Source organism: Crocodylus porosus, unplaced genomic scaffold (assembly GCF_001723895.1).
Source record: "Crocodylus porosus isolate Cpor-Errol unplaced genomic scaffold, CroPor_comp1, whole genome shotgun sequence".
In the NCBI taxonomy this organism is placed as follows: Eukaryota; Metazoa; Chordata; order Crocodylia; family Crocodylidae; genus Crocodylus; species Crocodylus porosus.
Genome location: NW_017728912.1, coordinates 7306141 through 7334088, shown reverse-complemented (window position 1 = coordinate 7334088; position 27948 = coordinate 7306141). Strand labels below are relative to the sequence as shown.

Sequence of the window (27948 nt, the reverse complement as noted above, 5' to 3'; positions counted from 1 at the left end):
AAGTGCTCGTAAAGCTGTGCCAGAGGACTTGCAATGACCTCGGCCAATTCCTTTAGAACTCTAGGGTGGAGATCATCCGGGCCGGCTGACTTGAATACGTCCAACCCCTCCAGAAGCTCCCTAACTAAATCCTTACTAACCCGTGGCCCAGGTGTGCCTCCCCTGAGGCCCGAGGGGGGCCCAGCAGGGAGGTGGCTGTTCTGGTCTCTACTTTTGAGAATCATTTCATTAAGACACAATTTTATCTCTTTATGAGAAAAGAGAAGTTTTTTCTTTATTCTCTAGAACAAGGCAGATCAGCAACAGGATTTTGGTCTCCTGACTTCATCTAGAACTTACTTACCCATCATAAACCAGAGTTCTGCGAGACATCACAATTTCAACAAATGTTCCCATTTACATACTTAGCCTATCAAGAAACATTAGTTATTACTAGCACTTATTAGTTAATTATTATATTATTATCCATTAGGTTGCTAGTCATAACTTGACTTCCATAAGTTGTTCAGGTAACTTTAACAAAATTCTGCATATGCATAAATCTTTTCAGAATTTGGAACCAAATAGAAAGTTTTCTTCTTTATTTTAAAAAACAATTTCATGTGTAAGTTCCAAAAAAGATGGAATGGGGATGATTACTACAGAATGCCCAAGTTAGCTACATTTTTTCCACTGAAGAGGGAGAAGGAGAGAAATCAATTTAAAGTTTCTTGCTAGGCCTAAGCATTCCCATAAGAAACACTTCATGGAGTGTGGGCTTTTTCCTTACTGTTGATGAGGAGTACTTTACTAGTATTAGACTGACAGCTACATAAGTTTCAGCATGAGTATCAGACATGCAAGTGAACCCATGTGATCCTGCCAGTGAAAAGGGTCCTACTGTATCCCCTTCCCCATTAAAAAGCACAGTGTAATTCTCTAGTCCCCAAGCCAAGCATTTTGTGATCATACTGTATTTACCACCTAAATCTCCTCTCTCAAAATTTTCTGTTGTCCTCTATTATTGCCCTAATTTAGGCCCTGATCCTGATTTTAGATTCATGCAGATCTCAGTAAAACCTCAGTGAATCCAAGTATGCTCTTTAGGGCAGGGATTCGATTTTTGTTTTGCTTAGTAAAGTGCCAGATGTATCTGTGGGACTTAATAAGTAACACACTTCACCGTGACCTAGAAGAACCACAGTTACAGGTGTAAAAGTAGTTAATTTTTCATATTAACTTTACTGCTTAGCCTCCTAACTGAAACTGCTAAGCAAGAGTGTTAGTTGTGGTGATGGTGGTTTTTATGATGTGGAACTGGACTGAGGAAAGCAAAATATCCATCACATCGTAATGGCTTCCAATCACTATCAACCTAACCACTGACCAAGTGGCAAAATGTTGCCTAGCTCATTATCACTCTCCTGAGTCATTCTACCATTTCTTGCTTCATGAAGGTCTTAAGCCTGGTAACTTAACGGAAGTTATTTTAATTAAAGATTACTTCTTTTGTAACTGAATAATCCTTTGCAAATTTAAGAATCTCCCTCTAATGGAGCAGAAGGAATTCCCCATAATGATACAGAAGGAATGTTTAAATAATTTGTAAGTGGCAACACAAAGATGGAAAATGATGCATTCAATTATATATTTTCTCTAGTTATATCTAAGCCAGCCTCTCCCTAGCTATATTTTTCCCCCTTCAGCAAAATAACTACTAACAGATTTATTCTCAGCAACCAAACTAAACTTTACTTCAGCTCACAGCTTGCTCCAGAACAGCTAATCAACTTTAATGAAAGGTTATATTCAAAGGCAGGCATAATTATAAAATATTCTGAATTTGTAACGCAAGAATTCAGAGAGCACCTCTTTGCTATTTCCTGTAAAGTATTAACTTTGTACTTTAACTTGTGGTACAGCAAAACTGTAAAGACTCCTGTATAACAGGGCCTCCAGGCTCCTTTTGGGTAACTGCCAGTTAATGCATAAATTTGGCATGCAGAATATACACTCCAGAACTGGCTTAAATTCTAAATGAAACTTTCCAGTATAAGTAAAAGAAGAAAACACCATACAAATTATACCAGTTTATAAATGTATTTATTTTACTTTTTTAGTTGACCTGTGTATACATGTGTGCATGCTTACTTTTAAGGCAACATAAGAAATAGCCAGCTCTCAAAAAAACAACACACCCTCTCTCCCTTTCCCACCAAAAGTAGCAAACCCTTACATCTTTTACAGTTGTAACAAATGAAGAAAAGAAACGGTTTCCTGAAAACCATGAAGGAATATTGTACACTTACCTCTGGCATCCTGTCTCATTTTTCTGTTAAAATTTCAGCAACTGCCACTTGTAAATACAGAAGACTTGATCTAGTCTTGCACTTAAAGGCTGCATAACACATTGCTGCCTAAAGAGCCAGACAGAGGGTCCTGAAGTTTGTTTCCTGTAGATAAGTTTTCAGCCTCAAGACATCCCCCATAAGACTCAAGGCACACCTCCATAACTGTTGTGAATTGAGCAGCACCCCATTTCAAAAACTAATTTATTACAATGCTTACCCCCTTGCAGAGGGGGCAGGCGGGGGGGGGACAAAGGAATGGCTTACTTGCTTATCTTGTCACATGATGCACTATCCTTCAAAGGATCTCATAGCACCTCAGGGTCCCCCTGGCATCCTGGTTGAGAATCACTGCCATAGACCAACAAAAAGACTAAGGGATATAATAGGGGCAGCATGTTTATCTTGAGAAGTAAACCTGGCATCACTATCCCATAAAAGGCATTCAGAATTACTGAATGTGGAGTGGGCAATGTCCAGGGGCAACTACATCAGTCCTTGCCAAAACAAGAGAGCAATCAGTGAGGAAGAGGAAAACAAAATATATTGAGTACCTTCTTCTCTACAGTCCTGTTTAGCGGGTACATTCCATTGGATACATCTACTGTATGGAGGTTGCTGTATGGAGATGTTGCTATGGAGCCATGCTTTAGTACTTCCTTTTGAAAGTACTAAAGCACAGCACTGGATGAGCAGTTACTGTGCCTTGCAGGTGGTGCACAGTTAAACTTTGCTACTGTGTCACCATAGCGACGAACTGTACCCGGGAGCATGCTGCTACGGTGACATAGCTGACGATCACGTGTAGACACATGTGATCACTACATCACCGTAGCAAGCATACGGAGACATAGCGCATTGCTACATCACCAAGGGGCAATGTGTAGACGCACCCACTAAGTACAAAAGCTTGTATGTATGTATTAATAATATACATGCTGTTACAATGACCAAATTTTTTAAAAATATATTTTGTATTCCAGATCAAATCAGCAAAATCAGTGCCAAATCATATCGATTAAGCAGAACTCAATTGTTACAAAAACCATTTTGATTTAGCAGGCAGAACTCAATCATTCTAAACATCATGTATGGCGTTACAACTGGTGAGCATCCTCTGCCCCAGGCTCTCACCCTGGGATTTCAGTTACTCCCAAGTCCATTGTCTGGTATCCTACATGCAAGCCCAAGGCCGGAGATCTTGAGATTTGGATGCCCCAACTTGATCTTAGCCCACAAGATGGCCAATCTAAACAAGACATCCCAGTACAAGCAAAATTAAATTAGCCAGAGGACATACTTTCCCTACAAGTTTTTTTCTCTCCCCAGAATGTGACATTTTTGCAATATGGTGACTGCTTTACTTAAGTAAGTTGATACCATAAAGGGTTTGGAAAAAAATGTCAAGCATGTTTGCATTAGTGATTTATACAGCCTACTGTGATGTCAAAATATATTAAGAGCTGTTTGTGCGGTGTCATGGAATTAGAGTTACAGAGTACAGAGAAAGCTATTTCCAGGAATTGAAAACAAAACCTGAAATCCAGTGGACAAATATATACTTTTTCCATCTGCAGTTTTCTTTTTCTTAATTAATATAATGTCTTGTCCAAGCCCTTGAAGAATGCCCAGAAAGAATGTTTTCCAATGAAATCAGTGGGGTTTGGAGTGAGAGGGAAACACAGCTGCTTGATTCTAAATGTAGGAAAAGCTTTTTTTTTCCCCCTTAGGAGAATGTACAGTTTAGAAGGTCACCCTGGTAATATTTTCCTGACTAGTTTGTTTGGTTTCTGACAAAAATATACAGAGACTAAGGATTCCATCCTTTAGCCTTTCCTCTTGTATGCAAGGGCTGCAGGCTCACGGCACTGTCAGTGTTCAGTACAATACAGAGGCTTCAATTCACACTCTTATTATTCAGCTTGATTCTGAGGGACTTCAGGAAATGATTCTGTATAAAATTAACACACAAAAGGCCTCCATTTTATTTTTTCTGTTCCATATAAAACAAAAATGACAGGTTACATTAACCGGTTATTACAAACACACATAATCATTAAAGCCAGTGCAGTATAGAACAGTACTACAATCATAAAATCTATTTGGAAGATTAAATATATACATTTTGTTTCTTTAAAAAAGCCAAAAACATTGAAGTAGAATACATCAGTGATTAAATACAAGAGTATACAGATTATATCTACCTATAGCAGCTTCTTTAACTAGTTTTCTAGCAGCAACTTTGTCTAATGTCTGTTAGACAGTTTATATTTTCATTCAGTAGAAGTTTTCTTCCAATATTTCATATAGACAGGTAGCTGTCTTAGATGATCACATTAGCAAAAATAGAGAAGTTCCTATTTAAAACCTACTGACAATTATAGAAGTAATTAACATGTCAACACTTGAAAAATTCACTAAAAATTCTAGGAATTGTTTTGTCTTTTTCTATTAGCGAGTACAAAATAGGCTGTATGCTGTGTTAATAATTTCCTCTTCCATTACAGACTACAAATGCATGGAAATTTCCAGGAGGCTTGTCTGATCCAGGTGAAGATATTGGTAAGTCCCTACATGTTGGGCTAAATCAATGAATGGAGCAAGTGATCACAACTCCACTGAAGTCCACTGATTTGTGTCCTTCAATTTGAGTTGGCTGGAACAGAGATACATAATCCCAAATAGCTTTGTTGTGGCTAGTTTACCACTTTTTGTAACTGACGGCTAAGAGATTAAGTGACACGATCCTGCATCCTAAGGGCCCCTTCAAGAAGGTGACTAAAGCTTCACCATAATCAGGGCAGAAAGACTGTTTTTGATACATTTAAACTCATTCCACATTTCCACTTAAGCAGTCCTTTCTTAGGCTTGTTGCATTTTTTATTCTTATTACACCATATGCAAGGAAGATGAATTTGATTAATATAGCACAGAAATAAAATTGAAAATCTTCAAGCACAACCTAGGATACCAGTAAGCCCATTAATAATAAGAGTGCAAATCCCTGCTTCCACCTACATTTACATGCTTTGTCTGGCTTGTCTGCTTATATTAGAAGCTCTTTGGGGCAGCATCTATATAAGCTCTATGTAAGTCTACCAAATTGGGCCTCTGCTTTCAGATGGAGATGAGGCACCATTGTAATACAAATAATAATACTTAAAGGAAGAGACCTTACACTAAGGGTTGAGGAAATAATTCACTTATAACTATAAAGTAGCTGGTGGTTCATACTACTGCTTTAGAGGGTAACAGTATAAATGAGTTTACAGATCAGAAGTATATGCAAAGTCTAGAATTAGGAGAGGGAAGAGAGGAGAGAGACACACAGAGAGGAAGACAATACTGTCTCTACATTTCCTCCTCCCCCCCCATCCAAAAGGTGCATAGACTATAATTTTAAATGTATATATGAAAATAATTATGTAAGTGTTGAGTTTAAAAGTTACTTCCGGTGAGCAGTATTATGGTTTTTTGTATTTATATGGAGGAATCTAGCCTTAAGCAATTACTGTGAGATTTTTATCATCTGTGTTTTTCTGATGAGTAAACCAAGAAATAAAGTAACCTGGAGTCATATAGAAAGTCTGGCAGCACAAGGAATAGAACCCAACTTTCCCTAATCCAATTCTGTATCTTAACCACATACATACTATGTCCACAGCAATGTCCCAAGTCATACATGGTACTATTGTTAATGTCCATGCAGAGAATTGTACAACTTACCATTGTACGACTTGCCTCCAGCCATTCAGTACAAATTTCAAAAACTGTTTTAGCACTTTCATTCAAGCAATTGCTCTTTTCCTGCATATTTGCTAGAAAATTTATCTTCATATTTAGTTGATGTTTCAAGCATGTATCATTTTGTGAAATGGAGGTTTATTTATCTAAGACATATTTATGTTTGCAGAAGAGTGCTATGATTATATACTCTGTGCTTTGGAGTATCTGTCCATTACTAGTTAAACAAAAATGGAGAGGAAAGGGTTTGTAAGGCTGTACACTATGGATTATGTATTATGAATTATTACACAACAGATGGGAAAAATATTGCAAGTATTAGCAACAGCTTCAGTGTAAAAATACTGTACACAGGATCCCTGTGAGCAGTGTCCCTCTAAAATAGGTGAAGCTGTAGGTGTTTTATAGTGGTGCCAGCAAATAAATAACCAGAAAAAAAGAACGGGAAAAGAGTTTAAACTAAGTTAGACAAATTCATGGAGGACATGTTTACTGAGAGCTATTGAATAGAACAGTAATGAGATGTATCCTCTGATATCCCTAAAACCAATGACAGTTGATGACTTAGAGAGTATGACAGAGGATAGATTATTCTAGATATTCCCTGTTCATATACTGTCTCTCTAAAGCAAGTACTATTTGCCATGGTCTGAGAAAATACTGGGCTAAATGGACCACTGGTCTAGCTCCCTACATTCTACATTCTCAAAACATATATTCCTTAAAGTTCCCTTTAAGGCACTATTACATAATATACTACTGAAATCAGCATTACGAAATAAACTATATAACATCTTGATATTTAAAGATATCATCTTGATATTTAAAGATATATAAATTAATGCAGCATAAAATAAAGCAGAGCAGAACTTAGTTTTCCATTGTTTACAATTAAGCCTTATAAACTCACAAACATTTAAGGACCCAACTTAAAAAAAAATGTAAAGGTGCAATGTAGAGTGCTTACAGATCAGACGATTAACCAAACAAATGCATGACTGACCATTTTTATGCACATGTACCAATTTTCGCAAGCAACTGCAATGCCTTTGTGTACAAATTAAGGACTAGGTTGCACACCCATTTTTTATTTTTGCATGTTTTTGAAATATGAACCCTAAATAGTTCTTCTTAAAAGGCAAATACAATAAGGCACTTTTTAAAGCAAAGCTCAAACCTAAATTGGAATTCCATGTCAAGTAGTTATCTTCCTTAGAATGATGGTTTCCCTCCACATTCCTGTTTTACTCCACATTTCCAAAATTTTACTACTTTCCTCCCACATCTGTACTGTAGAGCCACACACACATAAATACACATTTACGAATTTGCTTGAGTACAACTTTTCTAACCAAAAAACAACTAGATGGGACTTCTTTGGGCAGTGCAATGTTCACTGCAGTATTCTCTGCCTAGCTGTACTTCCAGGCTGGAGGATCCAAGAGTATTTACCAAAACCAGCTCTCTCTTACAGATCTCTTACAGTAGTAGACACTACTACCAAGCAGACAAAAGAGCTTTTTCTAAATTAGAGTAACTATGTAATCATTTAAAATTGCAAGAAAACATTACCAGTGTATCAAATGCTCCTCAGACAGTCCACATTTCCACACTGGCCCTTCACCTTAAAAATGCTTACACACATGTTCAACTTCGGTCATGCAAGTAAATGTATTTGAATTCCTCTGAGCTGTTCATGTACTCAGCAGCATAGAGACACAGCCAGGTGCCTGGGGCACAGGGGCAGTGGCAACTTTTGGTTGCCGCTGCACTGCTGGCACAATTGCTGTTGTGGTCATGTGGCTGTTGGCAGCACCTGCCCCTTTCCCCCACAACACGTACCCTACTTGGCACTCAGGGCAGTTACCCCAGGCACCCTGCCCTAGTTATGCCCTGTACGTACCTAGAAGATATACACGTGTAAGTCTTTGCTACTACTAGGGATACTGCTTACTGGATGTCCTGAAATTAATTCCAGTCATTTTAAAATAAACCCCATATATACATCTTGTACTTCTGATTTTTTAGGTTAATGGTTTGTAGAGAAGGGAATCACAAAAGGATCTTATGCGCATAATTTTCCCTTAAACATAAACCAGTCTTCTAATTCACTTCTGAATAATAATTAACTGCAGCAAATAGCCTTAGAAAATAGCCATGAACATTCAACAGCCCTTACAATTTGTCATAAAAAAATACTCTAGGTAAGAAGAATTTATTATGAATGAGCTACAACTGCAAAATTTTCCTAAATGCCTGGCATATCAGATCTCTCTAGCTGCTGTTCAAAAATAACTCTTCAGAATTTGGTTAGTAAAAGTTCTGGAGGTAAATACACAATAATTGTGTGTTACCTTGATAATCATTAGCTACTTAGGCCCCGACTCAAGAGTTCTAATTTTAAGCACATGGGGGGCACATCTACATGAGACATTTACTACAGAGCTGGCTAATTAACTCTGCAGTAAGCTTCTCAACATCTACATATACACCTCTATTAGGGCACAGGAAACTAATACACTCCACAGCAGGGTAGAACTTGAATTTACTGCAGAGTACAAATACTTCAAATACCGTATTTACAACTACTACCTTGCTACAAGGTTATTTCGTGCACAGCAGCACACGTGTAAATGCTGATCTGGCTGGTTGGGCACAAGGGTGTTTCAGTGCAGGGGTTGCCTGCTGGCTATCCCAGGACTGGAGCACGCTCATGCCCCAGCCAGCCTCTCCACAGCATATTGACTTTAGTTGGAGCAGCCCCAGGATGGCAGGATGGCCCCTAAGCCCCTTGCCAGCTGGGGCTGCTCCAACTGGGCTCCATATACCACATATCAATAAATTCCAGAGCTGACTGCTCCGGAGTTAATTTTTCCCAGGCACACGTTCAAACGGTGCATCCAGGAGCAAAAACCTCTGGATCAACAAGCTCCAAAGTTTGTGCACATGCACTAATTCACATATTCATTCATTTATTCAGAGTTTACTTATGTGCCCAGGTAATTTCGTTAACTTCTCTAACATGGTTACTGATTTTAGCGAACTTCTATAGATTTTTGCAAGGAGAAATAATATTCATTTCTCACCAATCAGTGTACACAGGGCTTCTACATTCAACGTTAAGAGCAGCTACGAACGGACATTCCCTATCCATTGATAGATTCCATCTTTTTAATTATATTAAAAGACATTTAAGGCAAATTTTCAGAAGGACTAACGATCATTATCATTTTTGTGAGAGTAAAATTTGTTACCAGATTTTACACCTGGAAGGTATATTATGAACTTCTGCTTCTAAACCAATTCATTTGCTCTCACAGTCAAACAGGTGCAAATACGTAGATACAAAAGGAACATCAGCCTTTTGAAGGTTTGAAATTAACACACACATTTTTAGGATAACAGGAAGCATTTATCCAAAAACAAATATCTTTGTTCTCTGCAACCATTTGAGTATCCATTTTAGAAGTGTATATTACTTGTACAATATTGAGGACAGTTAGCTACACTAATCATTTGATACAATATACACGAAAACAAAATAGCCTGTAGCAACTGGTTCTGTTCAAAGGATAAAAACTGCACTTTGCAATCTGATGCTGGATTGTATAGCCTTTACATTCTCAAAACCTTGTTAGAAATAGAGATAATGCTGTTGGAAACCTTTTAAGATTACAAAAAGATTTTGAAAGTCTGTTCTTACATGTGCTATAAGAATTTTCTCTCTACCTAGGAGACACAGCAGTTCGAGAAGTTTTTGAAGAGACTGGCATCAAGTCAGAATTCAAGTCCATCCTAAGCATAAGACAGCAACACAGACACCCTGGAGCCTTTGGGAAGTCAGATATGTATATCATCTGTCGCCTGGAGCCTTCCTCATTCAACATCAGCTTCTGCCAGCAGGAGTGCCTGAGGTGTGAATGGATGGACCTTGATGAGCTTGCCAAGACGAAAGATGCAACCCCCATCACCAGCAGCGTAGCTAAATTGTTACTTTATGGATACAGGGAAGGGTTTGATAAGATTGATATAACTATGAAAGAATTTTCAGCTGTTTACACAGGCCTAGTCTATAAATTGTACCACAGGGAGCTACCAGAGTCTTATAAGGACATGGGAGGATTATAAGAAGCTTCACATTTATTAAATTAAATATATAACAATCTTCTAAAATTTGGGTGTGCTTGTACCACATTAAAATTATTAATGAACTGTTTTCAGGCTGAATTTCAATTATTTTTAGTAAGCTATAGTGATAAAAATTATATATTTTACATAGTAAATAGTCCTCTAAGTGTGCATGGTTTTAAGTTTTCCTTTACACTGTAAAGCTAATATAAGGCAAATATAGTAGCTCTAATTAGATATCAGGTGGAAAACAGACATAATGCCGAACTTGAAATTTCTATGCATTTTCCAGGTGCTTCCCCCCAACACATATGGCACAATAGTTTCAGAACATACAGTAATTTAAAGGTTACATTATATAAACTTTTATTTAATATAGTCAAATATTTGCAAAAGTAGATAATTTTTCAGCAAATATTTGCTCACATTTTTCTACTTTCGGAAGTAATGAGGAAATCAACATCTTTACTGTGTTCTGGCATAAACTTTGGAATCTGCCATTGAAATCAGCTCTTAGCAGACATGGGAAGAAAAAGGATAGCTTTCTGTCCTGGTCCAGTTTTAGATCCGAGTTTGTATTGCCCAGTTCTTTTCAGTGCCACATACCAATCAGAATATTTCCGTGACCGGTAAGTGTTGTAGTTGTTGGATTCCAAGCGCTCAAAAAAGAAACATTCTTCTGTTACACATTTCTGCAAAGGAATAAAAATCAACAACATGTTATTTCAGTTCATCTACTGTGGCATAATAAAAAACTTCCATAACATATACAGAGAACACTTATTAATGATAGAAATTAGTGACATGAAACTTATGCATATCCCAGTATTAAAGTACAGTAATCTCATTAAATGTTCATCTTTTAAAATACTTCCAAGCTCAGTGTTGAATGAGGTATGTACAGCAGACTTTATGGCCAAAACAAGCAGTTCAGAGTAATCTGCGTCTTCATAATGTATATTCCTTTGTTCCTTTCCAGTTTATCAGAAAATTAAATGAAGCCCACTAAATGATGAAATCACTGGCAGATCCTGATTTTTAAACATCCAGATCCAAAACAAAACAAAGATAAAGCAATTTGTTCATTCCTTTTAAACAACTATTCAACAACTACTTGCCTTTAATATAACATTGAAGCCCCTGGCAGACATTACCCTTAAGACATAATTAATCAGCAGGGATCCAGGTTTTCCACCGATTACAGAAGAATGCAGATTTCCTCCTTTAAAGGAGAGAATCACGGGAAACGGCAGGTTCCCGCTTGCAGGCTGGCAGAGTTCCAACCTGCAAGGAGCTGCTTGGGTCTGAGGTGGAGTAAGGGAGGATGATCGGAGGCAGGGGTGCCACATGCACATGCACGTGGTAGCCAAGCAGCAGTGGAGAGCAGATCCCTCCAGGTAAGTCTGTGGGAGCGCAGGCAATACGGCAGGAAGGGTTTCCCACAAATTTTAATGCAAACTGGACAACCAAAGAGCATCCAAAACAAAATAACCCTCCCCCCAAAAAAACTTAATGATCAGACTAAAACAAGTCCAAAAAACCAGGAGAAACATACAATGCAATCTCTCTCAGAATAAGCAAGCTCTTCATGTTTCCATTTGATATTTTCTCCCGAGTTCCTCTTGGAACTCAGAAAGAAAAATCTCTAATCTGCTCTACCAACTAGTCCCAGGGTGCATCTAAATATTCATTAGCGTGCCATAATTATGGCACATTAAGTATAATACCTGTAATAACAGGTACTAAATGCGCTGTAATAGGTGCTACTGCGCATTAGTTCAGATTAACTTTTTTTTGAGACGCTACTGCACGTTACACTAAATCTACTGCACATGAGCTCATTAGCACAGGCTTTGCCCACTATGCTAATTCACAGTAGAATCAGTTTTCTGCTCATCAAGCATCTTGTAGAGACACACCCCCTGTCAACCACTGCTACACCACTTTACTCAGAGCAAAAGCTCCGGCTCCCTCCCGGTCAGATTGTGACAGCCTTGCAGTACCTTACTCCACCAATAATCCAATTTATATCAATAGGATGATTTGAATTCAATGCTATTAATAAGATTAAGCTTATCACAATCTCAGCCTTATATCTGCTAGTTTAAAACTGTTGCCATAGAGACTTTACAATTAACAGCTACAGCTGAAGTAGCCTAGTTTTAATAGCTGTTCACAGCCTGAAGAAAACTGGTGATTCATTCTCCCTCTGAACCTCAGTATAGAGAAAAGCAGAAAACAAAAAAAAAAAACATTAGGGGGGATAAAAACCCATAGGAACAAACTCAAGATCTCATTTTATTGAGAAATATCAATCTCTCTTTCCATGCTTAGCTGTACGGCAACTACACTACAGCCATCAGCCAACCTTTCTGACCTCCTCTTAGGGTGACCACCCATCCCTAATTGGGTAGAACACTCCCAAAATGGGAATCTCATGACTCCCGGGCAGCATTTTCCTGGATTAGTATTATCGTACAGGGATCCAGGTTTTCTGTTCACCATGGGAAATGGCAGGTTTCCCCTTTCAGGCCGGCAGTGTTCCAGCCTGCAAAGGTCTACTTGGAGCTGTTGGGAGTGGGGGCAAAGGGGTGCCACATGTATTTGCGAGCCCACACACATACATGTGGCTGGGAATACAGCCAGGCAGCATGGAGAACAGCTCCCTGCAGGTAAGTCTACGGGGGAAGGAAGGAGCATGGTGGGGGGTAGACTGAGGCCCCAACAATAATGGAGGGAGTGGTGCAGGGGCTGGCGGCATTGCCCAGCTGAGGCAGTGCACCGGGCCAGGGGCCGGAGCAGGGAACAGGACACAGCCATGGGAGGGTGATCTGGAAGGTGGCAGTACAGCACTCTGCCATTGTGCCCACTCCCAGGGGGAGCATGTGCCCCCCCAGATTTGCACACAGGGTGGGGGCAGATGCAGGCTGCCTGCTGCAAGCTCAGGGGTCCCCACCCAGCTACTCTCCCACTGGGAGCCCTGGGCCACCACAATGAGCTACCCCCTGCCTGCCTGGTAGCAGCAGCAGAGGCAGTGGCATGGAGTTGTGCCCCCCACTGCTGCTGGGTGGGCAGGGGGTGCGCAGCTGGTGCAGGGTTCACAGGGGAGGGCAGCAGGGCAGGGGGGCCTGAGCCCACAGCAGGCAGACCACATTCACTCCTGCTCCACTCAGTTCTCTGATCGGCTGGTGAAAGGGTGGGGTGAAGGAGAGAGGTGGGCATGTGTCCTACCTTTCCATTTTGAAAGGGTGGTCACCCTACCCATACTACTCCTAAAAGGGAATCCACTATCATAAACCAAAGTAGAGAACCACTGCACTGGGATCCCAGCTGGCAAACTTTATTGCGGGATTAAGTGAATATTGAAAAAGCAGAAAAACCTAAACAGAACAGAGCAGCACTTTTTACACACACACTATCTGTATCACCTTCAGTCACATTCAGAAGAAAGTTTTCCAAAAAATGGCTGCTAGAAATTGGGACACACATTGTAAGCAAGGAAAATACAACAACTGCAGTTTCTGGTATTTAAGTATCTGCCAAGCAAAAATGAAAGTAACTGCACATCATCCAGAGGGAGGCCAATGAGCAGGCTCAGCTTCCTAGTTGGTGCTACGCAGTTACTACAAGGAGAGATTTTTTTTTCTTCATTCTGCATTTCAAAAACAAGGTGCATGTCATATTTTGGGTATGTTATATGCAAAAAAATATAGTATTACTACTGACTTTTGAAAAAAAAAGTAGATGAACAAAGAATCCATCTGCCTATATTCTCATATACCTCTCAACCCTCATGAGTTTTATATTTAAATAGCAGACATTAAACCACAGTTTTTCCTGTATTTTTATGTTTTCATTAACTTTTGAAGGTAAAATGTAATATTTACATAGCATCTTTCATAAGCACTTCAGCTATTTAAAAATATGCATCATCTCAGTCACCGTTGACAGCCAAATCTGAGATGGAAAGAAAAGGCAGCTTTAACAGGACACAGCAAAGTTAAACAAGGAAAGGCAAATTAAAAAAAACCTGAAATCCAATGTTTAATGTTTAGTTCAAACTCTAAACTAATTTATGTAGGCTGAATGTTACTGCTCAAACTAGAAATTCTTGTCATTTTCTGGGGGGAAAATCTACCATGAAATTCTTAAGCAAACACAGTTAGTAAGGACTTCCTTTGATTTTCAGATTTAAAAAGTAACCCCAAATCCACATTTTCCCATTATAGATAGTTTTCATTTTGATCATGGAAAAATGTGGGATGTTGGGGGATTGGGGTTTGGTTTGGTTTGTTTTTTTAAATTGGAGAAAGCCAGGATCCCCAGTCATCAGAAAAGCTGATCAATGAAGAACCGCATTATAAACAGGAAAGAGGGTGGTGATAAATTCTAGCTGTTGTTTTTATTCTGCCTCTGAACTACACGGTCAACTTTTTTCTTCTATGTAATAAATCTTTTGCTATCCAGTTGCCTTGCTGATTGCCTGGAGTGAAGTGTGATCTCAAAACAAGTGACATTCCAGGTGTGCCTCTTCTATGAAGGAGCAGATGGCAGGGGAGAACCAAAAATTTTGCACAGTAGCTTGTGGAGTATGCTGTAAGGGAAAGTTTTGCTGAGACTTACAGAAACAAGAAACCATCCCAGGTAAACTGTCTATTCCATGAGACAAACAGTATGAAAGTGGGAAGAAATTAGGGGCCTTGGGGGAACTCCATAGTCTGTAACAAATAGTTTATACCAACACTTGTCTAAGATAACTTAGATAAAGATGTTCCTGCGCTGAACAGGAAGTTAGACTGGATGACTGCCTAGAGTTTGTTCCAGCCTTACTTTTCTATGATTATATGAAACATAAGACCTGAGAAATGCTTGGGAGAAGAAATATATTTGGTAAAAATCAAAGCCTGCTCCTTCCATTGGGAGTTTATAAAACGTCATAAACCATGACCAAGATCTCTAATGAGTCCAGAAGATTGAAGAGAAATCTGAGAGGGTGAAGTCTTCCATTCTACCTCACATGCCAAGCTCAGAGGCACTGGACTGTTTCACTGCTTAACTGGAATACAGGATGCAAGACAGGAAGCACATCCTGTGTTCAGCTCCACACTAAAATCACAGGCAACCACACCATATAATCCCATTTGTACAATATTTTAACATTCCTGACACTTCTCAGGAACACACACACACACACACACACACACACACTTTCAGGCCTTCTTTGCAGAGCATGAGGAAATACAACATTTTGAAAGATCACAAGAAGTTTATGGGAATTTACAGTATGCCTGCACCACTGCCCTGATATATCAGAAAAGCATTCCCATGTCACATGCATCAAAATTAGAAATGAGATTAAATCACTCCCAGAATGACACTGCCACCTCTTCCAAGAGCCACAGGAGACAGATCTTGAGAGCAGTGGCATCGGGGGAAACTCAAAGCAACTTTCATTGCCTTGTTTCTAGGTTTGGCACATTTAGGCTAGGAACAGAAGTTACATATCAACCAGTTTAAGTGATCAGTTTAAACCTGTAACAGGACCAAAGCTCAGTGCACATAAACTGGTTTCAGCCATTTGAAACTGGGTTAAGATTAAATCTGGCTGAATATAGTGTGACAAGCTAGCTGGCAGTGATTTGGCCCAGGGGTTTTGAAAAGGTAAAAGATGATTGAAGGGCTTGGGATTCCCTTTCCTCACCAATCAGGCCCCAGAGACTCACCCTCCATGTCCCCTGATTGCCCCTTGGGTCACCTGGAGGGGGATCAAAGGGGCAGCGCAGCTGACTCAGAGGAGACCAGTGAGGGACCACGAGGAAGGAGTTTCAAAGAGCTGGCAAGAGCTGGGCCAGCAGGGCAGAAGCAGTTGCCCCAGAAGAACCTGAAGGAGTGGGACCTGCAGGCAGCAGTGGGACCCTCAGCAGCGAGACCCTCAGCAGCGTGGCATGCGGCCAGCAGGAGAGGCTCCCTGCTGGGCTCCAGGATCCCCTACGAGAGGCTGTGGCCAGCAGGAGAGGCTCCCCCACTCCAGGAAGGATCTGAGCAGTGACCTGGGAGATTCCCAGCTCTGCTCCCAGCTCCTCCAATAAGAGGCCAGGAAGCTCAACATGAGGCCAGGGCTCTGGGAAAGTCAAGACCCCCAGCAGCTTGGAGCAGTTTCAGTACTGGTGGCTATGTAGTAGAGTTTCTGCCTACCATGTAGGAGATCCCAGTTAGAGTCCCAACTGAGATAACTTAGGGTGACTGAAGTGACAGGGAGAAATTCTTGTTGCAGTGGAAAGGGGTCATTGTGTTTTCCCTCTTTCCGCACCCCCATCCAGGTACCTAGGCCCTATATTTCTTGTTATTTGTTTTGTATTTTGTGCCTTTTATATTTCGCCCACCAGTATTGTTTGTTCTGCTGTTTCTGTCAACTGGATGGATTGTAAGTGTCTAACCTTTATTGAATCCTGCCCCCTTGGGGCATTGTAGTGTCCCCTATACCCCCTGGTTTATACTTACGTTGCCACTACTGTTCTCTCATTAAAAGGTATACGGTTAAGTCCCCATTAGTGGTCTGATTCTGCTCTATAGGGAAAGGAGGATCTCTATACCCCCCACAGCACTTGTGCCCCTGCTCTGATTCCTTCAATTGGAGAGGGGGTACATCTCAGAGTACCGCCCGTTACAACAGTATCAGACTTAACTGATTTGAGTCAAACCAGTTTATGAACCTTCTGTTCCAGACCTCTTCCTGGTTCAGGTTCAAAAACAGCCCCCCAGCATCCCAGCATGCTTTACAGCCCTGGTCTGGGCTGTGCTGTCTCCTCCAGAGAGCAGGGCTGGCCCAGCCCCTGTACTCCCAAGCTGCAGCAGTCAGGGCTGGCTGACAAAGTGATGGTAGGAAGGAGGGGCAAGCCTGGCTGGGGATGCAGCCCAGTTTACAGTGGGGGCGGGTACTGCCCCACCTCAGGCCAATCCCAGCTAGGGTCTGGGGCCAGGGAAAGGGGTTAAACACCCCTTCTCCCACTCAAACTACAGCTGGCTGCAACTGTGGACTACAAGTCCCAGAGGCACCTGGAAGCAAAAAGAGGAAGTGATGAGCAACCCTGCAGAGTCCTGCTGCTGTAATTCTGGACTGCAAATCCCAGAGACCTTGGGGGCAGCAGGACGAGGAAATGAACACACAGCCAAGGAGCCGTGCTCTAGTACCCCCGAGCTTCTGGTGTGATCCACTGCAGGCATGTGAGTGCATTTACTAAATGAAAGTTAAATGTCTGTTCACTTCTCTTTCAATTTAGTCTGTGCAGTTTAAACTAACCTGCAAAGACTGAATCGATTCAGCCTCAGGCCTTTCGAGTGTCTGTACCTAGCCATAGAGAAGAGGGAGACAGGAATGGCATGGTCTTCAGCAGCAGCCTCAAGAGGGTCACAAAAGCAGTGTAGACCGACAGCCCTAGTACCATATTTATTCACATGCCATGCACCCTCAAATACAACATGCATCTTGTTTTGGGAAGGCAAAACAAAGAAAAAAAGGTTTTCCAGAACCTTAGCTGTCACAGCGTGGGTTCACCATGGAGGAGGGAAGAAGTCTGCTCCTCAAGTGTCATTCACCCTGTATCTTAAGCTTCACAACAAGAAGAAATGAGCTTCTGAGCAGACTCTGCCCTTCCTCTGTATAGCTGGGAGCTCAGCACAGAACCAGGCCCTAGCAGCCACTCCAGTGTCCCCATGCCTCCATCCCAGTGGGGAAATCAGTTTTCTTCCTTGAGACACTCACCGCAATTTTAAAGGGCTAACTTTCAAGAAGAAAAAAAATGACATGTGGTATGCAAATAAATCACAAAGTGTGCCAGACTGTCAGGTCTCAAAAATGGACTGCTTTATTTATCCACAGAATAGATACAAGGGCAAAGCAAGCTTTTCCATGCTATTATGTCAAAGTAACTCTATTTTGAGATGGAGGGACCACTTCTAGATCACCTCATAATGGGCTGTCTTTATTAATACTGGAGCTACACAGTCTCTTTGTAAATAGGACAAACTGCAAATACTTATGCTGAAGAGCACTTATTCACATGAGTAATTACATCCAATTTGAGCGTCACTCCGCTTGAACCTGGTTATCCAAAGGTAAATATGCTATCTACTACCAAAATGAGTGCACAGTACAAGAAGTCTGAACCACTAAATGAAACAAACATTGAAGGCAATGTAGATTTTAGTTAAGCTGGTACAACAGTCTGTTATATGGCACCCCTTTCAATAGCCAAACCATAGCTACTGCAGAAATCACGATGATTCGCCCATTACAGATGAACTGACTGAAAAAGGCAGTAACATCCTGAAGCAAAATTCTTCCTCCCTAATCTAGAGTGCCAAAAAGCCACCCACCAATTTACTCTCTCAAGTGTGAATTGCACCCGCCTAAAAACCACTTAAGTCTATGAAGTAATTTGAAATTTTAAACTAATCAGATGAGGCCTTAAAGTTGTACTAGAAAAGAAAGTTAAAGGGTAGTATCTGAAGATTACAAAATAATTAAAAATTATTCTTATCTGTTAGATAACTGTGGCCAGGAAATAAAGATTTGCCTGTCACCAGTATTTTTTGTACTAGAGGGCATTAGAAAAAACTTAAGTTTTGGGAAAACAGAGTAAATGAATCCCTCAGCCTCGGAGACGATCTGTCACAGAAGTAGAGAAGTTGATCATAACAGCTACAAATTTTCTGGAAACAAGTGAGATTGCAAAGAAATCTGAGAGGCTGAAGTCTTCCATTCTGCCTCCCCTGCCAAACTCACAAACTCAGGAAAGTTTCACAATTTCACTGGAATATACTGAAGGAGACTACAACTGCAGACTAATCACCATGGATCCTGGTTTTCACAAATTTAAAAAAGATTCTCAATTTTTGGATTAAAAAAGTAACCCAAACTCCACATTTTTCTGTAATTAAAATGAAACACTGATAATATAAACGAGGGCTGTTCAAAAAGTATCAAAACTAATGCTGTAGGAAACAAAATATTTTATTTACAGGGGGTTCAGCTTAATCTCCTTTGAAGTATGCTCCTTCTTCAGCCAGACACTTCTCCCAACGTTTCTGCCATTGTTGGAATTACCTCTGATAAGCAATTTGTGAAATCGCTAAAAGCTGCTCAGTCGCATTTTGTTTTATGGTTTCCACATCGCAAAATCTTCTTCCTTTCAAGGTATTCTTTAGTTGAGGGAAGAGAAAAAAGTTGCATGGGACCATATTAGGTGAACAGGGAGGCTGCGGCACTTGTGGGATACAGTGTTTGGCTAAAAATTGCTTCACAAGCTGTGTTGAGTGGGTAGGCACATTACTGTGGTGAAGTATCTAAGAGCCACATGTTCATCATTTTGGGATGCTGAAGGGCATCCGGAATGCTCATCACTTTTGACCAATGACTATCCTTCTTTAAAGCGATGATACCATTCAACAACTCTTGCACGGCTGTCAGTGTCATCACCAAATGCTATTTTAAGTAATTCAAATGTTTCACTTGCCGTTTTCCTGATTTTCATGGAAAATGTAATGCTCACCCATTGTTCTCAATACTCTGACATAATGAAACAGGACGTGAGAAACAAACTATCTTACTTCAACCGCTGGCCACAGAAAACTGGGGAAACAGCATGAGCTGCAAGTCTGTCCAGAGGAGTTCCAATATGCCCGCACATGTTCAGCAAAGCCATGCCCCCACCCAATATTTTGTACCACGAATACACATTCAGTCTCAATACTTTCTGAACAGACCTTGTAGATATAAACATAACGGTGTTTCATTTTGATCATACAAAAATGTAGATTTGGGGTTATTTTTTTACATCTGAAAATTGAGGATTTTTTTCTTATTGTAGAAAACTAGGACCCCTGGTGATAACTATCTATTATATCATATGCTAAAGATATTCTTCAAGCAAGACAATAACATGCCTCATCATTTGGAATGAATTAAGGCTATAATATTAATTTAAAAGACCTCGTGTAATCTATAATTGGTACCGTGCTGACAAAAGCTATTTACAACGTGTTGCATTGACACTGAGAAATAAAGTAAAACCTGAATTTTCTAAATGTTAAATGTAGAAATTGTCAGCTCAGTAAAATCACTCATACGTGACACCAAACTCAGTTAGTGATACTGTTGATTTACTGTATTCACTGAAATCCAAGAAGAGTATTTTTCCCCATTCAAAGCAGAGCAGAGCAAAGCAGAGGGGGAGGAGCAGGCAGCTGCTCCAGCCCCCAGCCCTGACCCAGGCTCAGGGCCAGAGTCAGAACCTCAGCCACAGCCACCCCTACCCCCACCCTCCAGCTTCTGCCCCCCTGCTTCTACCCCCATCCCCTGGCTCTGCTGCCACTTAGCTCCTATCCTAAGGCTGGGGCTAAAACTGCTGCCACCGCAGCCACAATCCCTGCTGCCAATTTGGGTGGAAGCTGGAGCCACCATGTGACTGAGGGTAACCAGCAGCAAGTGAGGGGGGCAGGCAAGAGGGGAGACAAATGGTGGAGGGTCATTTGCCGGGGGGGCGGGGCAAGGGGAGGAGGCATAGGCATTGGAGATAGCAAGGTGCTGGGGGCCCCTTGGCAAGCACTAGCAGATGGAAGCACTGGAGGCCAGAACAGGTGGGGCAGTGGGGCAAGAGACAAGCATCAGGGGACAAGGTATGAGAGGCAAGGGGAGCTGTCAGGATGCCTAGGTCCCCTAACACTTGACATCCTGTCACAGCGTGGGGTCCCCAGGGATGGCCGTGATACTCCTAGGACTCCTTGACCATGCCAATCCTGCCCCACGGGCACCCTCTTTCTCACCTACCATCTCTTGCTGGTAATTCTAATAAATTCTTGATGCACCCCACTGAACCCTGCGGGTTCTTAGACCCCTTTTGGGTCCCACTTCAAAATGGATGTCTCACAGGACACCTTCAGCTTTAAGGGCTAGATGCGTGGCTCCAAAACCACTCCTTTACCACGCCCCAAGCCTCGCAGATGGTATTTAAACGTTGTCTCTCCTGGGGCCTGGCTATAACTCGGCCTCTTGTCCTCACCAGGCTCTCCGCAGCCCTGTCTCTGCACCCCGCACTGGCGCCAGGCTCTGCTCACCTCCTTGTTGCTGCACCCTTATCTGGCACTGGGGTTCCCACACCATAGTGGGCCACCAATGAGGTCTCCTCCTTCCCCAATAGCGCAATCCACTGGTGTATAAACAGCAGCTAAAATATAATCCCCTGGGCTACAACCTAATACAAGTTCAGGGTGTACTCTGTCCCTTTAAAAAAAAAAAATAATAAATCAATCAATCAATCAAACTTCCCCCAACACTAAGTGCCTTGTAGGCCAGGGTATCTGGTGAGCTCCTGGAATCCCTTAATCCTACCCAGAGTAAAACAGGCAGTCAAGCCTCTTTGGTGAGCTTGTTCTCTGACAGCTCCTTCCCCCTTGACAGCGGACAGAGAACTAAGCCTCTGGTCCAACCCCTGGGGTTCATATATACGCCCAGAGCCCTGCCTCTTCTGCTGCCCAGGTGCCCTGCCCAGGGCCCTGCCTCTTCAGCTGACTGGGTGCAGGTGCAGGCTAATTTACTCGTTAGCCTGTTGCCATAGTAACCTGCACCTGTGGGTTTCTGTCTGGCTTTTAGGGCCCTCTCCCTAGGCAGTTTCCGCTCTTAAAGGAGCAGGCACCTTACTGCCCTGTGACAGATCCCTGCTACTGCTTTCCCACTACAGCAGTGCAGAGATGCATTAAATACAATTCTCCAATAATTAGATTCTATACATGAAAAATTATAACAAATTTAGAGATTTTCCTTGTATATAATCTAATTTATTCGGGGGTTGTCTTAAATTTGAAGTTGTCTTGGATTCAGGTAAATACAGTATTATAATGACCCAAGTGATAATGAATTTGTGCTGAATCAAATAAATTTACATTGAATTTAGTCAACAAATGAAAAGTACTGCCCCATGGTAGCTCCTGAGAAATTCCAGCCTAGATTTCAATATCAAAACAGTTGCAAGCCATTGAGTTTGGGAAGTCTAACACAATTCACAGAGTAAAAAGACTGCAACACCTGTTCTACTTCTAATAGATCTACATTTAAGTGACTTCCCTTTGGGATTACTTGAGGTGTACCAAAGAATTAAGTATGAAGTGTCTGAGGATCTAAATAGAATAGATATAATAGTTGATGATCAGTTAGTTTAGAATAAAAATTGGTAAGAAGAGAAACTAATAATGTGCGCTAAGGTACAAAACCTTAAACTAAACAGGAACAAAATGACAGGGCCTGAATTGGATACTCATAAATCACATAAGATACATATTCAATACCAAGGACTGATGAAAAAATATTGAGGCAATTGAAACACAGCTAGGATGTCTTCTGAAGGAGGACTTTCATCTATAAATGTAAATTGTTCCATGAATTTGGACTTGCTTAAAAATGTTCTCACAATCAAAAAGTTACACACTGCCCACTTAAGAGAATACTACACACTTAGAAGAAAGATGTCCAAAAGTACAACTACTGAAATTTTAAAAAGAATAGTATTTCTAATATTTAAATGTTCTTGTATGTATGAGAATAGAAGGCTGTTCTTCTGCAAAATGACTATGCAGCAGCATGAACTTCTAAAGCATGGACTATAACAACATTGCACTTCAACTGAAAAAGAACCACTGGACACTGAATGGTTTCATGAATAGGCTTATGGGGCAGCAATCAGTACATACAAAACAGGCCATAAACTGTTGAAAGCTATATTTGATAAATCATCAAGGAAAAAAACACAGCTTATGCTTCAGAAAAATCACGAAAATGCAAAAGTACTCATTAAAAATGAAACACAGGATGGTCTTAAAAAAAAAAAAAGACTTCTTACAATGGACTGGTTTCAACACCACCTATAAATAGCAAAAACAAGGAGCTGTAGGAAGAGGTTTTGAAGTAAATATGACTCAAATGTTACCCATTTCCGGAAAAAAAATGTTTTACAAGCTCAAATGAGAAACACAGAAATGATCCAAGTTTACCAGAGTTTGAGAGAGTAATTCTTTGTGAATGGCCAACAGGAAAAGCAGAAGCATCTCCAAGCCAAGTATAACACTTGACTAAAATGAGATTGCTGCGTATGATGGGATTCTGATATATCATATGTAGCTTTTTTTTTTTTTTGATCAAAAAAAAAAAAAAAACCCCTCAAAACACGCCAGAAAAGAGAGGCACCAAGCATGCTCCTGGAGTGTGCCCTGAAGCAACCAGAGCCTAGGCCCTCTAAAGAAATGCTCTAGCGTTTGGCTAGAGTGTCTCTATGCCTGCCACATGCCCCTGCTGTTCTAGCACGCTACCTCAGCACGCTGGAGCAAATAGAAGCAAGGCTGGCAGCAGTGGCTGGGACCCCGGCTCTGTCCCCAGTAAGCAGGGGGGTGGCAGGGTTGTGTGTGGATGGGGGAAATCTGAAGGTTGGGTGGGGACTGTGGGTGGATTGTGGGGGGGTTTATGGGTGTGGGGTTTGTGGGTGGATGGTGGGGGGGGGACTAAAAAGGTGAGGGGGGGACTGTATGGGAGTGGTGGGTCACCTGCCTCCTCACCCCACATGGCACACAGCCCCACCATCTGCAGCAGCAGCAAGCCATCAGCAGCTGGCTCAGAGGTGCAGGAGGCTCTGCTACAGTGTCATACCACAGCCCAGGTGGCCATGCGGTCCCCATCTGGGTCTGGTGGGCACACAGCCATGGGGCCATAGGTCCACGGGGGCAGATGCTGTTGCAGGTGGCAGCTAGTCACAGCCAGCAGCCCCCACTGCCAGACTGCTACAGCGGGTAGAGGATGCAGGGGCCACTCTGGTTAGGGCTGCTTCAGCAGTCCACCTGACACAAGGGGCTAGAGTCCACAGATACCAACAGGCAGGGCCTCAAAAGCTCCTGACTGCAAGCAGCCCTGAGCTGCTCACCAGGGCAGGTTTTCGTACTACTGGGGCTGAAGATCCGGAAGGAGCTGAGCAGTGGCATAAGTGGCACAATTTGCCCACACCAAAGTGCATGTTCAGGCACATGTGCTGAAGCACAAATCTCCAACACAAATTTTTGCCACGGATATTTGAGCTGCTGTGAGTGTACATGCCTGCATGTGTGGACATGCACCTAGTCTAACCCCTTCCTCAAGGCAGCATCATTTGTGACTAAAGCATCCTAGCCAAGTTGTCTAACCTGTTCTTGCAAAGTTCCAAAGATGGAGATTCCACAGCTTCTCTGGATAGCCTGTTCTAATGCTTGATCATGGTCAAAGTCAGAAAGTTCCTCCTAGTCTCCAACCTCAATTTCCTCTGCTGCACCTTGAGTCTGTTGCTCCTAGTCCTGTCCCCCTATGGCCACAAAGAAAAGCCAATCTTCATCCTCTCTATATTCACTGTTCAAGTATTTAAAGTCTGGTAACAAATCCCCCCACAATCTTCTCTTTTCCAAGCTAAAATAACCCTACTTCTTTCACACTGTCCTCATAAATCATGTTTCCCAGGCCATTAATCATTTTTGGTGCTCTCTGTTGGGACTCATCCCTCTTGAAGCATGGGACCCAAAACTGGACACAGTGATCTAGGTGCAAAATAGAGTGCCAAATAGAGTAAACGAATCACTTCCCTTTACTTGCAAGTGACACTCTTGTTGATACAACCCAGTATGCTGTTGCCTGTTGGGTTTTTTTTTCATAATAAGAGCACATTGTTAGTTCATATACAGCTTAACCCCCATAGAGGCATTTTTGATATGTTCAGGTTCACACCCAGAAGGATCATTATTGCCCACAGGGATAAGCAGCTGTCAGACTGCAACCTCAAACCTGGGTCCTTGACCCAACCAGCACAGCCACTCATCCTGGCCTGCCAACCTATAGCTGGTTGCCCAGCTAGGTCAGGGCTGTCTTAAAGTTGTCAGCAGGGCCTAGCCCTCCACCCACTCACTGGCATTAGAGTGGAAGTGAACTAACTTACCAGTTCCCCCATATAAACCCCTGGCCTGAACCAGGAAGCGTCTGGGCAATAGGGCTCAACCTGATCCCACACTGCTTTGCTGTTTTCTCTGGCTTGCACTCTGACTGCTTCCTGCTTGATCTCTTGGCTTCTCAGACTGCTTGTTCATTGACTCTGCTCTCTGCCTAATCAGGCAGCTTTCCGACTCAACTTGTTCCCTGATCCCCTGGTCGCCCACGATCTGGCTTGACAGAAGCATGGGACAGTTGTCTGAGTACTGGATGAGTCTGGGCAACCTTTCTGTGACATCGTGGATGAGGGTTCCTGGCAGATCTCCCAAGACAACAGGTCAGGCCAGCAGGTAGATCCCTCTGTGTCCTGCTGAAGGGAACTGACCATTACCACCACCCGTTGCTTCCTCTTGGCAGCAGAGGTCTCAATCTTTGCTCCTCTAGGGGAAACTGGCTTGGCCTCTCCTGCCAATAGAGTGGCCTCCTCACCTTCACTAGGGCTTCATACTTGTTCTCCAGCTGGACAGCCTCAAGTTCAGAAGAGGAGTGCTGTCTGTTGCCAGAAGTGACAAACTGCCAACATCCATCTTCCAAAGAAGCTGGGTCTTTCAATGCCCTCTCTGGGTGTCCCTCTTCCATGATGCTGGAAGTCTCTTTGTGCACTGGAGTCATGCAGACCTCATGCTCACACATGTTTCTAAGACTATTCACCTCCTTCTTCTGAAGGTCTCTTACCCCATTCCTAAGAGAATCCACCCAGAGACACCTCGAACACTGCAAGCACTCCCCCACCTGGCAAGAACATGCAGGCTACAGGTTGTGAGCCCCGCAAAACCAGACCAGAACTTGGGTGAAAGCTTCAGTGGTCAGTGGCTGTGCTTGGACAGAGGACAAACCAGTACAGGCATTGGCAGGATTTTGGCACTGCAACATCTTTCAGTCATCTTCTTGATTCTCCTGCCAGCTCCTTCTTTCCATTGGTACTCCTAAAATATCCTCTTATTCCTTTTCCTGTTTCCACTCAGTAAGTTTACATTGAAGAAAGAAAGTGTCCAGGCAAACTCCCCGCTCAAAGCCAACAGGTCAGCTCCACTCCCTGTTCAAACCTCTGCCTGTTAGCCGGTCCTGTGTTACTTGCTCCATATTCACCTTGATTAGTTTTAAAATATGCCTCAAAATGTATCACCAGTTGTAGGATTTGTGGGCAGAATAAAAAACAAAACAAAATATGTTGCCAATATCTTTCAAGCTTCTTGAGTTAAAAAGTCAATTAACTCCTAAGCAATAGTAAGCCCCCAAAACAAAACACTTTACCAAACTTCAAAAAGAGAAAAATGACTGCAATTAGAATCTGAACGACTGATTCCACTGCAAGTGGTGAAAATGGGTAAGACTTCAAACGAAGAGTGCTCACAACCTGCCAACACAAAGCTGCCAACTTGTCAACACAAATAATGGCTAAACCAAAAGCCGCATATCCTATTCCATTTTTTTTTTAAAAGAGAAACAGAAAATATCTTCACAAAACTAAAAACAGAAAATTATTTATAAAAGCAATACATGCCAACTTAATCAGGCCACCTGCCCCTCCCTGACACTGCTTTTACTGCCACCTGCCCCCCTGCCATTTCTTTCCTCACTGCAGTAGTGGAAGGAGGCGGGGATGGGAATTGACAAATTTAAGATGATATTCCAATAATTTGACTCTGTATGTGGAAAATTATAACAAATTTAAAATTTTCCATAAGTAGAACCTAATTACTGGGGAATGGTCTTAAATTCAAAGTCATCTTGGATTCAGGTAAATATGTTATAGTTACTGACCATACTGAACAACCATTAATCCTGGGTATATGACAAAAGTGTTACCTTCTGTAACGCTGAAACATCATGTGACTGAAGTCAGAAAACAAACTTCTGTCTCAGTATACCTACACTGCTTACATTACCAGAGTATTATATATTTTGAATTATGAATGTCCACATAGGGAATTATAATGGTATAACCAACACAGTAGAAGCACCCTGGTATAATATGGGGAAAATTCCCATGTAGACAAACTCTTACCATATTTTCCTGCATATAACATGGCCCAGAATAAACTATGCACCTTATTTTTGAAAGGCAGAATGAAGGAAAAAAGACCATTCCTTATGGTAACTAACTAAGTAAAAGCAGCAAGGCAGCCACATGGGCTCATTGTTCTGCTCCCTATAGAATGAATGCAGTTATTTTTCATAGATTTCATAGACATTAGGGCTGGAACGGACCTCAAAGATCATCAAGTCCAGCCCCCTGCCCAAAGGGCAGGAAGTCAACTGGGGTCATAGGATCCCAACAAGTTAAGCATCCAATTTGCTTTTGAAGGTGTTCAAAGTAGGTGCTTGAACCACCTCCAATGGCAGGCTGTTCCCAACCTTAGGGGCTCAGGCAGGAAAGAAATTTTTCCTTATGTCCAGCCTGAAATGGTCTTGTAGTAGTTTATGACTGCTCGACCTTGTCATCCCTTGGGGTGCTCTGGTGAACAAATGTTCGCCCAGATACTGGTGGTCACCCCTGATAAACTTGCGGGTGGCCATCAGATCATCCCTGAGCCTGCGCTTTTCCAGGCTAAAGAGCCCCATGGCTCTCAGCCTGTCATCGTAAGGTCTGCTTTCCTGACCTCTGATCATGCACGTGGCTCTTCTCTGGGCTCTCTCAAGCTTCTGCACATCCTTTTTGAATTGTGGAGCCCAAAACTGGATGCAGTACTCCAGCTG

The 27948-nt window shown here is 42.0% G+C and overlaps 2 protein-coding genes across 2 annotated transcripts in view; one reads left to right on the top strand and one right to left on the bottom strand.

Moving 5' to 3' along the window:
• The window catches only part of NUDT6 (nudix hydrolase 6), a 22175-nt gene extending 11888 nt beyond the window's left edge, over window positions 1-10287 (top strand). Inside the window, exons 4-5 of the mRNA XM_019533957.1 lie at window positions 4835-4889; window positions 9805-10287. Coding sequence (XP_019389502.1) covers window positions 4835-4889; window positions 9805-10199 — 450 coding nt within the window. The 3' untranslated portion in view covers window positions 10200-10287. The remainder of the gene's footprint in view (window positions 1-4834; window positions 4890-9804) is intronic.
• Window positions 10288-10382: 95 nt separating this feature from the next.
• FGF2 (fibroblast growth factor 2) overlaps window positions 10383-27948 on the bottom strand; it is a 73304-nt gene continuing 55738 nt past the window's right edge. Inside the window, exon 3 of the mRNA XM_019534015.1 lies at window positions 10383-10891. Within this exon, the coding sequence (XP_019389560.1) occupies window positions 10706-10891 (186 nt within the window). The 3' untranslated portion in view covers window positions 10383-10705. The remainder of the gene's footprint in view (window positions 10892-27948) is intronic.